This window comes from Callospermophilus lateralis, chromosome 1 (assembly GCF_048772815.1).
Source record: "Callospermophilus lateralis isolate mCalLat2 chromosome 1, mCalLat2.hap1, whole genome shotgun sequence".
NCBI classification, from domain to species: domain Eukaryota; kingdom Metazoa; phylum Chordata; class Mammalia; order Rodentia; family Sciuridae; genus Callospermophilus; species Callospermophilus lateralis.
In genome coordinates, this window is record NC_135305.1 from 88,698,875 (window position 1) to 88,712,640 (window position 13,766).

At 40.5% G+C, this 13,766-nt stretch overlaps 1 protein-coding gene across 1 annotated transcript in view; it reads left to right on the forward strand.

Annotated features, from left to right (window-relative positions):
* The window catches only part of Fkbp9 (FKBP prolyl isomerase 9), a 49,075-nt gene that overhangs the window by 25,858 nt on the left and 9,451 nt on the right, over window positions 1-13,766 (forward strand). The window contains exons 5-7 of the mRNA XM_076863783.2: window positions 3,199-3,388; window positions 5,023-5,168; window positions 11,478-11,664. Of these exons, the coding sequence (XP_076719898.1) occupies window positions 3,199-3,388; window positions 5,023-5,168; window positions 11,478-11,664 (523 nt within the window). The remainder of the gene's footprint in view (window positions 1-3,198; window positions 3,389-5,022; window positions 5,169-11,477; window positions 11,665-13,766) is intronic.

The following is a 13,766-nucleotide window of genomic DNA, read 5'->3' on the forward strand; positions in this document are numbered from 1 at the left end:
GAAGACTTTAGAAGATGGAAAGATCTCCCTTGCTCTTGGATAGGCAGAATTAATATTATCAAAATGACTATACTTTCAAAAGCATTAAAGAGATTTAATGCAATTCCGATCAAAATCCCAATGACATTCCTCATAGAAATAGAAAAACCAGTCATGAAATTCATTTGGAAAAATAAGAGACCCAAAATAGCTTAAGCAATCCTTAACAAGAAGAGTGAAGCAGGTGGCATCACTATACAAGACCTCAGACTATACTACAGAGCAATAGTAACAATAACAGCATGGAATTGGCACAAAAATAGACTGGTAGACCAATGGTACAGAATAGAGGACACAGAGACTAACCCACATAATTACAGTTATCTTATAGACAAAGGCGACAAAACCATATGTTGGAGAAAAGGTAGCCTCTTCAACAAATGGTGCTGGGAAAAGTGGAAATCCATATGCAACAAAATGAAATTAAACCCCTATCTCTTATCTTGCACAAAACTCAACTCAAAGTGGATCAAGGACCTAGGAATTAAACCAGAGATCCTGTATCTAATAGAAGAAAAAGTAGGCCCAAATATCTATCAAATTAGATTAGGCCCCTACTTCCTTAATAAGACTTCTATAGCACAAGAATTAAAACGAAGAATTAATAAATTAAAAAGCTTCTTCTCAACAAAAGAAACAATCAGTGAGGTGAATTAAGAGCCTACAGCTTGGGAGCAAATTTTTACCACTTGCACATCAGATACAGCACTAATCTCTAGGGTATATAAAGAACTCAAAAAGCTAAACACCAAAAAAACAAATAACCCAATCAATAAATGGGTCAAGGAACTGAACAGATATTTCTCAGAAGGTGATATACAATCAATTAATGAACATATGAAAAGATGTTCAACATCTCTAGCAATTAGAGAAATGCAAATCAAAACTACTCTAAGATTTCATCTCACTCCAGTCAGAATGGCAGCTATTAAAAATACAAACATCAATAAGGGTTAACAAGGATGTGGGGGAAAAGTCACACTCATACGTTGCTGGTGGGACTGCAAAATGGTGCAACCAATATGGAAAGTAGTATGGAGATTCCTTGGAAAACTGGGAATGGAACCATCTTTTGACCCAGCTATCCCACTCCTCGGTCTATACCTAAAGGACTTAAAAACAGTATACTACAGGGACACAACCACATCAATGTTTATAGCAGCACAATTCACAATAGGTAAACTGTGGAACTAACCTAAATGCCCTTCAGTAGATGACTGGATAAAGAAGCTGTGGTATATATACACAGTGGAATATTACTCAGCAATAAAAGAGAGTAAAATCATGGCATTTGCAGGTAAATGGGTGCGTTGGAGAAGATAATGCTAAGTGAAGTTAGCCAATCCCTGAAAACCAAATGCCTAATGTTTTCTCAGTGGGGCTTGGAGGGGAGCATGGGAAGATTAGATTAACCCTAGACAGGGCAAAGGGGAGGGAAGGGAAGAGAGGGTAAGGGAGTAAAAAAGATGGTGGAATGAGTTGGATATCATTACCCTAAGAATATATATGAAGACAAAAATGTGTGAATATACTTTTTGTACAACCAGAGATATGAAAAATTGTGCTATATATGTGTAATATGAATTGTAATGCATTCTGCTGTCATTTATAACAAATTAGAATTAAAAAAATTTAAAAAATGGTATAACATACATTGAAAGAGTTGTCTTGGGCTGGAATTGTAGCTCAGTTGTAGAGCACTTGCCTGGTATGTGTGAGGCACTGGTTTGATTCTCAGCACCACATATAAGTAAATAAAATAAAGGCCTATCAACAATTAAAATACATATTTAAAAAAGGAAGAGTTTGTCTGTTAACATTCTTTTATCCCAAATTTCTGGATTTAGAATTATTTATTGATTGATATTGATCTATACAGGAAGAGCTAGTACCTTGTGGTGCCATGTGGATTATCCTTTTGCAGAAATTTCCACTCATGATCATTGTATTCATAAGGAAGCTCTCTGCCCCTGCCTTACCAACTGTGGCCTTGGGTACCAACCTCTCTTGCTTTCCCATGTGTGAAATGAGATTGGAATTGGTATAAGTGTTGTAGACATCAAGGTATTCATATAACCATATAATATCAGAATTGCCAAATTTTTCCAAATTTGGGCTTCTCTTCTGTGTTTTGTCTATGTCATTAGCTCCATATGGCATAATGTTAGAAAATATATTAATTAGAATTAATGTAGATTCAATCAACCCTTGGTACCTACCAGAGAGGTTCTGGTATAACCTGCAGATTTCAATATTCTCATATGCTCAAGTCCCTTACATAAAAATGGGATAATATTTGCATATAACCTATATATATTCTCCTTAATGCTTTAGATTACTTGTAATACCTAACACAATGTCAATGCCATGTAAAGAGTTGTTATGCTATACTGTTTAAGGAGTAATGACCAAAAAGAGTCTATACCTGTTCAGTACAGATAGTTTTTTAAAAAATATTTCGATCAGCATTTGGTTGAATCCATAGATGTGGAAGCCCAGGATATAGAGGGCTGACTGTATTCTGTTAGGAATATCTGAGAGAAACGGTACCCTGTAGAGAGAGAAATAATTTGAAGACTATTTAAATTTTGGTTTGTGATTATAATTTTCTTTGTTATCTTAGCTAACTTTGGTTTATTTATATCCTGTTTTGGATATACTTAAATGATTCACTGTTACATTTTGCTTCTTAAGAAAATTGACTGTAGGTTCCAAGGAGCAAGTCTTTGTAGTATTTTCCAGAACCAACTCAGGGCTTTGGAATTGTACCTTTAAATATCTGTGATTTGCATTTGTACACAAACAGAAACCCACAGAGGTTTGTATTTGGCTTTGCTTATGGGTGTGCAACCACCCACAGTCAGCCTTGATTTGCCAGCATGAGCTTGACACTGTGAACATAGTAGTCTCTTCTGTCATTTCAATTAGTTTGCTCCTTTTTTTGAGTAGGTCAAGCTGCACATGGTCGGACACCATGGAAACCCCAAGTTAGACACCATGGGGAACCATCCAAGTCTTAGAAGAATGTTTGTTTCCTAGTTTTGAATATTTGAAGCAATGAGTAACACCAACACACGAGGGTGTGGCAGGGTGTGGCGTGGTGAAGTCTTTCCTAAATCTTGTGTCCTGATTGCCTCATCTTCCTCCATTCCACTCTAGGGAAAGACATTCCTGGACAGGCCTCCCTGGTATTTGATGTTGCATTATTGGATCTCCATAACCCCAAGGATAGTATTTCCATTGAGAACAAGGTCATACCTGCAAACTGTGAGCGGAGGAGTCAGAGTGGGGACTTCCTCAGGTATCATTACAATGGCACACTTCTGGATGGCACCTTCTTTGATTCCAGGTGAGGACACAATTGTAGCCTTCATTCATCAGAACATTTATTAAATGAAGTCCACCACTGGTGGAATGTGATCTGAGTATCTGTCAGTGCTGATTTCGTATGTTCATCTCCAATACAGGTCTCTCTTTTCTGATTCTGAATTTCTTCCAGAGGCTGCCATGACAGTTACCTTTTGGGGGGCTGATTTAGTTGGGTCTGCAGGAAAAGAGGAGAGGCTCACCCTAGATTCCCACCATCACCCTATCCTGGGCTTACCTGTCCCATGGGGTCTAGCATGGGAATGGCCAGAGGTCAAGGACCTCCTAGGTGGCTCAGTCAGCTTGGTGCCAGGAGACTTGGGTATCGTTTCCTGTCTATGGTGTAGTGACTTTGTGACTACATTTGACCTCAGAACTTCAGGAGCTTTGGTGTATCCCCTGTTCTAAAATCTTTCGCAGACATGGTTAGATGAGGCATATGGACGTGCTTTGCAGTCTTTAAAGGCTGACCAGCTGGAGAGGACTGGTTAGAAGCATTCAGCTCCCTTCTGGATGTTGCAGAGGCTGATTACTATGCCTCTTGTGTTATTCAAAGTTTTATCAAGGGTTACACAGATGGCTCAAGTGTGTTCCTTTATTAAGCCTTGCTCATTCAAGTGGCATGTGTTGTTTGGGACCACTCCTTTAGTTTCCTGTGAACAAGTAGTGACAAAAGCCTACCTGTCTCTGAAGTAATAGACTCCTAGTTTGTTTAGTCATCCTAAAGTATCACAGAAGGCCAGGTGAGGTGGCACACGCCTATAATGCCTGTGACTCCCAGTGAAGACACGGGGATTGAAAACTCAGGTCAATCTGGGCAATTTAGCAAGACTCTGTCTTAAAAATAAACATTTTAAATTGGGCACGGTGGCACATGAACAAGTAGTGACAAAAACTGAGCCACAGTTTGGGAGGCTGAGATAGGAGGATCACGAATTAAAAGCCAGTCTCAGCAATTTAATAAGGTCCTAAGCAACTTGGAGAGACCCTGTCTCAAAAAAAAATGAAATATGAAAAGGGCTGGGGATGTGGCTCGGTGGTTAAGCACCCCTGGGTTCAATTCCTGGTATAAAATAAATAAATAAATATTTTTTTAAAAGGCTGGGGATGTAGCTCAGTGATATAGCGTTTGTCCAGAAGGCATGAGGCTTTGGGTTTGATCTCCAACACTGGAGGAAAAAAAAAAGGAATTTCTGTTCTCAAAGGTAATTTTTTTTTTTTTTTTTTTTTTTTTTTTGGTACCAGGAATTGAACTCAGGGGCAATTGACCACTGATCTCCATCCCCAGCCCTTTTTTGTATTTTATTTAGAGACAGGGTCTCACTGAGTTGCTTAGTGACTCATTAAATTGCTGAGGCTGGCTTTGAAGTTCTCCTGCCTCATCCTCCCAAACTGCTGGGATTACAGGTGTGAACCACTGTGCTCAGCTGGTACCATCTTATTGAATAATTGAAATGATGCAAAGATCTGCAATGAAACATGTAATAATTTCCTATCAGTCCCTTCCGTTCTGGCCACCCTGAGGCAGGTATTAATTTCCTCAATCTCTGTCCTGACTCATTGACACAGATGCCTTGGTGTCCCCCATGAGTCACCTCTTTCTTGTCTTTTTTCTAGCTACTCGAGGAACCGAACCTTTGACACATACATTGGGCAGGGCTACGTGATTCCTGGGATGGATGAAGGTTTACTTGGTGTTTGCATTGGAGAGAGGCGAAGGATTGTGGTCCCCCCTCACCTGGGGTATGGAGAAGAGGGAAGAGGTGGGTATCACGGGTCTTCCTCACTGACTGGCAGCTTACACATTGCCCTGTTCATGTCGAAACATCGAAGCCAAAGTTCAGCTTAAGACTTGATTGCACCAAATAGATTTAGTTTCTAGCGTTCTGTTATTTTTCTTTGTTCGTGGCTTATCCTTTTGAAATTTTTAAACCTACACCAAAGTTGAAAGATCTGTATAGTAAATTCCACTTTGTCTCACCACTTGCTAACATTTTGCTCTATTTTATCTCTCTTCATGTTTGTTTGTTTGTTTATTTATTGGCTGAATTGTTTGCAATTAAAATGCAAAACCTTTCTCTTGGTTTTTGTTTTGTATGGCATGAAATTCATTCATTTAAGTATATAATTCATCTGGGTGTGGAAATTGAACCCAAGAGCACTTTATCACTGAACTACATCCCCAGTCCTGTTTATTTTTTATTTTGAGATACAGTACCACTAAATGTCTGAGGCTGGGCTCCAACTTGTGATTCTCTTGCCTCAGCCACCCAAGTCACTGGGATTACACATGGTACACCACCATGCCCAGTGCCAGCAGATATTTAATGGCTTCAAAGTGTTTGTTTGTTTGCTTCTTTTTAGTAATTTTAGATGCAGGTGGACATAATACCTTTATTTTATTTATTTATTTTTATGTGGTGCTGAGGATCAAACCAAGTGCCTCACACATGTTAGGCAAAGGCTCTGCCACTGAGCTACCGCCCCAGCCCATGTTTCCATGTTTCTTTCTTTCTTTTTTTTTTTTGGTACTGAGTGTTGAACCCAGAGGTGTGTTATCACTGAGCCACATCCCTAACCCTTTTTATATTTTATTTTGAGACATGGAATTGCTAAATTATTTTAGGGCCTTGCTAAATTGCTGAGGCTAGCCTTGAACATGCAATCCTCCTCCTGCCTCTGCCTCCTGAGTTGCTGGGATTATAGGTATGTGCCACCACGCCCAGTGGCTTCATAGTATTTCAGAACTGTTTTTTTTTTTGTTTTGTTTTTTTGTTTTTCTTAATTACATTTTCTTTCATATGCCATTTTTTGCTAACTTGCTTAGACTTGCTTAGGAATAATTAGCAACCGTATTTACTTTGCTTTAGTGTTCTTTTTGCTGATGGAATTCTGGTCAGGTCTCGTTAGTTGTACACATTAACTTTGTTAAACCTTTTCTGATTGTTGGTAATAAATCATATCAATCTTAGGAATTTTCCTTGTAGGGTTTATCTCAGAGCATCTGTGAAACATCAAGCTGATTGGAAACTAGAGTGTACCATGGCGATGCATGGTTTTCTTTATGACTTAAATTTCTGACTTAAGTCACAAAAGATCCCAGCTTAAGAAACATTCAATAGGTTTTGCTTCATGCGCTGTTTGTTTAGTGTCTTGATACTGTTGTTTGTATCATGTCATTTCTATATCCAGCCACAGACATACAAAAAATGGATAAATGTCCCTGAGCATGCCTGTATTGTGATGAACTGAAGCTTGATTCTTCCTTTCTCCAGAAAGAGCACATTGATGGAAAACATTTGCTTAAATTATTTTTCCCTTTTGGCTTTCCATCAAGTATGAGACAGAGCTCTGCAAAGAATTATATGAGGCTCTGGGAAGCATCCAAAGACTCATAAATTTTCGGAGCATGAGAATGCTTTGTTCTGACTCATGTTGCGGTGGGGGGAGGGCCCTGTGATGTGTAAGGCCGAAGTGCTGTTGTGTGGGGCCTGCTTCTGTTCTCTTGATTAGCACCTGTGGCCTCTTCATGTGGGTTGCATAAGTCCTAATGCTGTGGGACTGATCCCAGAAGGGTGTCAAGATGTAGATCTTGGTTTACGGCTTCCTCACCACAATCCACAGGCTCACAGTAAAGGCTCAGTACATATTTGTGGCGGGAATGAATTGCTGGGTCCTCTTGTGTTGTTCCCAGCTTCTATCAATCAACCCCTAATTTTGTCGTAGCCACTTTCCCCTGCAGGATTGGTGGGACAAGGGTAGGCCTTCTGGAAAAGGTTCAGGATGTCTCTGCTGTCTGCTTTGTCCCATGAGGACAGCCCTGGAATTAGGAAGCTTAGATGTGTTTGCAGCCCTAAAGTAGGAACAGATCCTACCCACAGGGTTGTCCAGGAATCTCTTCCTTGATGGTTAGTTGTTACTCAAGTTACAAATTGCCTTTTCAGCACATTATAAGAAAAAGAGAAGAGGAAAATAACTCCTTTTTACCCATCGTGCAACTGGGACTTATTGCATGCAGGCTTATTCAAACCTGGAAACTATCTCTGAAGTATTATTATCCTCATTGTTTAGATAAAATAATGAGATTCATGGAGATTGAGTCATTTGCCTAAGACCAGAAGAGCTAATCATTGATGGAGCCAGAATTGGACCCTTGGCTTTTGATCCCACAGGCAGATGGAAAGAATGAATTTCCATTAAGTTGTGACTTTTTAATACCCATAAATGAAGATCTGAGGACTTAAGCCAGAAGTCCCAGAGCTTTCAAAGGAAACTTACAACCAACAGGAACAAATGAGTTTCCCTCCTGGGCTAGGTAGCTGGCTGCCTTTCTTTTTTTGTTGTTACCTGTGTCTCTTTGTGTGTGTATGTGTGTGTATGTGTGTGGTGGGGATTGAACCCAGGGTTTCTCACATGCTAGGCAAGCAGTCTGCCACTGACCTATGTCCCCAGTCATGTGTTTCTTCTTGGGGAGGCATTCTTGTGAAAATGGAATGACAACTTCTGCATTGGTTAAAGAGCTCATTCGGGGGAGGCCAGGGTTGGGGCCATAATGAAATGATGAACTGTTTGCACCTGTTAGGTGGTGGGCACTCATTCCTACACTTAATATATAAATAGCTTTATGAAATCAGAGCAAGATGGGAGGTGGGAGGCCTGCTGGCTGCCTGAGACTGAAAGCCCTGTCTTAGGACTCAAGGTCTGATCTCTGATTTTACACTCTCAGAAACTCCCATCTGCATGTCCATCAAAGATTCAATGAATATTTTCCTGACCAGGTCCTGGCTGTAAGTGTTGGGGATTCATTAGAGAAGACAAACAAAATTCCCTGCCCACGCAGAGCTTCCGTCTTTGCTGATGCCTGCTTGTGCCTCTGAATTAACCAGGTACCTGGTAGACAAGCTCATGTTAACTTCCTTGGAGCTGACAAACAAACCTAATGTGAAAAGTTTCTTGAGTGGGTGTGAATCAACCTCTGGACTGATCAAAATGCTTGAATCTGCAGTCCCCAGTGCCAGGGCAGCTGAATGAGTCATCAGGAGAGTGCTTGACAAGCAGGGGCAGATCTCAGGGGTGGGGGAGGGGGAGGAGGATATTCCACTTTGCCCTTGGAGTGGGCATTATATTTGCATTGACCAAATTGATGTCTGCCTATCTATGTCCCTATGTCTGGGAAAAGTCAGCTGCTGACTTACCAATAACATTCCTTAAATTTGGTTGCCTGTCAGAGACCTCTGGAAATCTTTTAAAAAATGTCAATGCCTGGTCCCTCTCTAGTACAAGTGTTGTACAGGTATTGTACAGGTCACAGATGAGAATCACCTGAAGAGCTAAAGATCACCAGACCAGCTGGGTTGAGCAGGACAGTGGCTGGCCTTTGTGTACTCACTAAGTCCTCCAGAACATTCTCATATCTAGCCAAGACTGAGCCCACTGCTCTAGGTGAGCCACTTCTGAATCTCAGGCTAGGACCCAGGCATTGACATCATTTGCAATGTTTTTCCCCTTTTATTGTGTGAAGGTGAATTCCATCATTATTTTTTTTATTGTGGTAAAATTTATGTAACATTTGTCATTCTCACAATTTTAAGCTGTATAATTCATTGGCATTAAACCTGTTCACAGTACTATATTAATCGTTACTGTTATCTATACCCCATACTCTTGCATTATCCCCAGTCAAAGCTCAGAACCCATTACCCAGTAACTTCCTCTTCTCCCCTCCCCCAGACACATAACCACCATTCTGCTTTCTGTCTCTACAAATTTACCTATTCTAGGTATTTCATGTATGTCCAGCCACACATTATTTGTCTTATTTTACTTGGCCACAGTTTTTCAAGGCCCATCCCTATTTTAGTATATATCAAAATGTCCTTCCTTTATATGATTGAAGACTATTCCATTGTACGTATATACTGTTTATCCTTTCATCTGTTGTGGACAGATTGTGAATGATGCTGCTTGAATATTGGTGTTCAAAATGAATATTTGTTCAAATCTCTGCTTTCAATTCTTTTAGCTATATATCTATAAAACATTTTTTAAATTTATTTTTTATTGAAATATAATTCACATACTATGAAATTTAATGGATTTGTTGCTAGGCATGGTGGTTCATGCTTGTAATCCCAGTGACTCAGGAGGCTGAGGCAGGAGAATCTCAAGTTTAAAGCCAGCTTTGGCCAGTTAACGAGGCCCTAAGCAACTTAGAATCCTGTCTGGAAATAAAAAATAAATTTTATGTAAAATTGAAAAAAATGCTGGGGATATGGCTCAGTGATTAAGTGCCTCTGGGTTCAATCCCTGGTACCATCACCAAAAAAAAAATTGCACAAAAAATTAATGAATTTATTACTGCCCAAAAGGCTTACTCTGCTTGCCACAGATGAAGCCATCAGTCAAAGCAAGTCCTTGTTAGAGCAAGAAATTTACGGCCATATACTAGCTGATAGGAGGATGGCGGGGATTCTTGTCCCTAAAGAGCCACTTGCCAGGAGGCTGATTTTATGGGTGGTTTACTTTGCAGACTAATGGGTGCTTTCTCATAGGTTGAGGTTTGAGACCAAGTGACACACATCTGATCCTAATCGCCTAGTCAGGAGATGCTTTCCTGTTTTGTAAATCTCAAAAGCAAAGATCATAGGCTGGGAATGTAGCTAAGTGGCAGAGTGCTTGCCTTGCAAGTGTAAGACCCTGATTTCAATCCCCACCACTGCAAAACAAACAAACAAAAACAGAGGTCATTGACTTCCTTGGGCTATTCTTGTTACTGATGGGCAGTTCCCGATTATTACACAATGGATAGGCAAGAGGGGTTAGCTTCAGCCCTTTTACTGATTACCAAACTCACAATTAAGTGTATGTATGTGTTTTAGAGGAGAGGACATCCATGAAACACAGAAAGATACTTGGCAGGTATGAGAGGTGGGGTGTTCATGTATCTCTATTTGAATTGTGTCTATTGCTATTTTGAATAAGGTTATTTTTTACTTTTTAAAAAATTTTTCATTTTTAATTATACATGGCAGTAGTATTTTGGCAGAATATACGTACATAAAATATAACTTACTAAGTTTAAGTTCCCTCTCTTGGGATCATACATGAGGTGGAATTACCCTGGCTGTGTATACAAATACAAGGCTAGGAAAGTTATCACCATTAATTCCTGAGATATAGTATATTTGATTTCGTTTTTTTAAAGTAAAATGCAGCAATAATGCTGTATACTTCCTTGGTTCTATGGAATGCTATTTAAAATTTTTTTTGACATTTAAGCTTTTCTGAAATGAGCTGGGGGAGGGTGTATTACAACTGATGCATACGTCTAAGGTCTCTCCTTCCCCAAGCTGTCATTTAATTCAAGGAGTGTCTTTTAGTCTTGGACTTATAGTAATACCTACCTTATCAGGTTGTCTTAGGGGGTTAATAAGAGAACATATGTGAAGAACATTTGTAAACTACAAACCAATATTCAGAAGTGAGATATTTTCAAAAGTGGAGATAATGGAAAAGAAAAATGTATTAATGTGTGGAACAAATAGAATGCGTTGTAAAAGCATTGGGTGACTCAGACGTACTGTCCTACGGGATGTGTGTGGGCCACTTTCCTTCTTTCCTCTTCAAAGTATGTGAGTTTGGTTTTTCTTGAGCAGTAGTTGGGCACTGGAGTGACTTTCGCTCTAGGCTAATGTTCCGGTCTCATTCTTTGGCTTCTTGTTGGGGAGGGGCAAGCCTCCATTTGTCTGAGCTTGAGTTTTCCTCCATGATCGATTGACCCAGTGTCTTTCAGGTTTAAGGATTCTGTGGGGCAACAGGCCACAGTTCTGAGTTTGAGTCCCAACTGTGCTCATGACTGGCTGTGTGACCCTGGGCCAATCTGTGCCTCAGTTTCCTCACCTGTAAAATGGTTACTTCTAATGGCCCTTTTAGTTTTGCTCTTCAGTATTCCCTAGCATTTCATATCTGGGTTTCCCTTCGTTCCCTGGGGACTCGGATGACACACCTGCTGATATCTGGGAGTGCGGCAGTTTAGAGGCTTCATTCATCAGTTCCCCCATGTCTGTCTTTAGGGAACATCCCTGGCTCAGCGGTGCTGGTGTTTGACATCCATGTGATCGACTTCCACAATCCTTCTGACTCCATCAGCATCACTTCCCACTACAAGCCCCCCGACTGCTCCGTGCTGAGTAAGAAGGGAGATTACCTCAAGTACCACTACAATGCCTCGCTTCTGGATGGGACCCTGCTGGACTCCACGTAAGGGCAGCCCAGAAGGTGTGGGAGCGAGCCCCTGGGTAGCAGGTCCACCATTCTCTTTAGACATGGGCTGAGAGCTCTTCTGCTCAGGCTTCCTCCCTGCTCAGGCTACTCTGAGGGTTTCCTACTAACATTCTCACTGTGCTCCAGGTCATTTCTCAACCTGCGGAATTAGCTATCTTTCAGAACAGCAGATCTTATCAAGTAACTGCTATCTTTAAAAGCCAGCCCTCAGATAAAGGCCAAGCTTCTGGCACAGGAGGCTGTATTTCTTAGCTACATTTCTGCCTCACTGATCTCTTCTGCTGGGTCCATCTTCTGCTTTCTGTGGCTTCCCTTTCCTCAAAATCATTCCTTAAATCCTAGGAGAAACCAACTGCTTCTGTTTCTGTAATCTCCTAACACAGTATGTGTTACCCGTGTTTTAGTTAACTTTTTGTTTCTCTCTCTGCTACTGGTGTGAATACCTCAGGGACACCCAATCTGTTAATTCATTAAAAAAAAATACCTTTCTTTTTTAAAAATATTTTTTTTAGCTGTCAATGAACTTTTAAAAAAAATTTTTTTTAGATGTTGATGGGCTTTTATTTTGTTCATTTCTTTATATGTGGTGCTGAGAATCGAAACCAGTGCCTCATACATGCTAGGCAAGTGCTCTACCACTGAGCCTCAATCCCAGCTTCTTGATGAACATTTATTTTGTTTGTTTACATGTGGTGCTGAGAATCAAGCCCAGTGCCTCACACGTGCTAGGCAAGTGCTCTACCACTGAGCTATGCTCCCAGCCCGGATTCATATAGTTATCCTTTGCATTTTTCCCAGAGTTTACATAGCACAAAGAGAGCATTTAGCAAATGTTAATTGATTGAGAGAAACCTGAAAATATATTAAATAAGAATGTAAAAGGAACTTTGCTTCTTATGAAGCTGAATCTTCAGATGTATCTGTAAGTTAATACATCTTCTTTAGGAAAGAAACGTTTTATAGCTTTTCATTATATTTCCATGAAGTATGTCCACTTTTGGACTCATCCTGACTTAGATTCCAAGTTTGGACCTGGGGAGAAAAAAGGACTTTATTATAATCAAACGCTGCTGCATTTATTCTAGATGCGGACTGCACTCTATTCCTCCCACCTCCTCTGCCTTCTGGCTTCAGTGACAGCATATGGGGCTGCAGAGAGCTGGGCATGGAGACAGCCCGGGACGTGGTATTCGGAGCACTCCTTCTGAGACCACAAGATCCTACATACTAAGGCAGTTAGCGTATTTCATCAAATCTAAAATTCACTGATTATTAGGGTCATTATTTTATGTATCTTTAAGAAAGCAAAAGTGCTACCCAAAAAATAATGATGGATTTTCAATCATAAAATCTATCCTAATTTTATGGGGCTAGGGTATAGCTCAGTGGCAGATTGCTTGCCTAGCACGTGTGATGCAGAGTTCTATCCTCAGGACCACATAAAAATAAATAAACAAAATAAAGATATTGTGTCCATGTACAAACTAAAAAAAGAAAAAAAAAATTAAATGTATCCTAATTATACAGAGGTCAAAATTTGAAAAAAATCCACATTTTGAATCAATGAAATGAGTGCTTAGCTTCTAGGGCCCAGATGCTCAGGCCCTGGCTCACCAGAGACCTTGCAAAGGAATCCCAACCACTGGATCCTGGAAGCCTGGGAGGACAGTGGGAAAGAAGCATGGTGTGTTGTTGCCCTGTGAACCAAGTGGACCACACACGGGAAAATGGCCTATGAGATGAGAACAGTTGGGGTCAGTGACTGCTGTCATTGCTCTTGCCAGTGTCCACATTCCTGTCTGGTGCTCCTAAGGCGGAAGAAAGGGGATGTGGGGCTGGGAAATGAACAAAGGAACTCCTCAGTGGTTCGGATGTGCATCTCCTGTGGGAAAAGTCAGACTTCCTGCCCTCTGATGTGTTTTGTGGAACATTCTCTCAGAGCCCTCAGGAGTCATGTGATGTGGGTTCCTTGCTCTTAGGAGAAACTCCATTTTGTAGCTTCAGAGTCATTTGTATTTTGTGTAAATTGTCAGGGAACAGCAGCAGGACTTCCCTGCTGGTCTCTTTTGGGTGTGAGC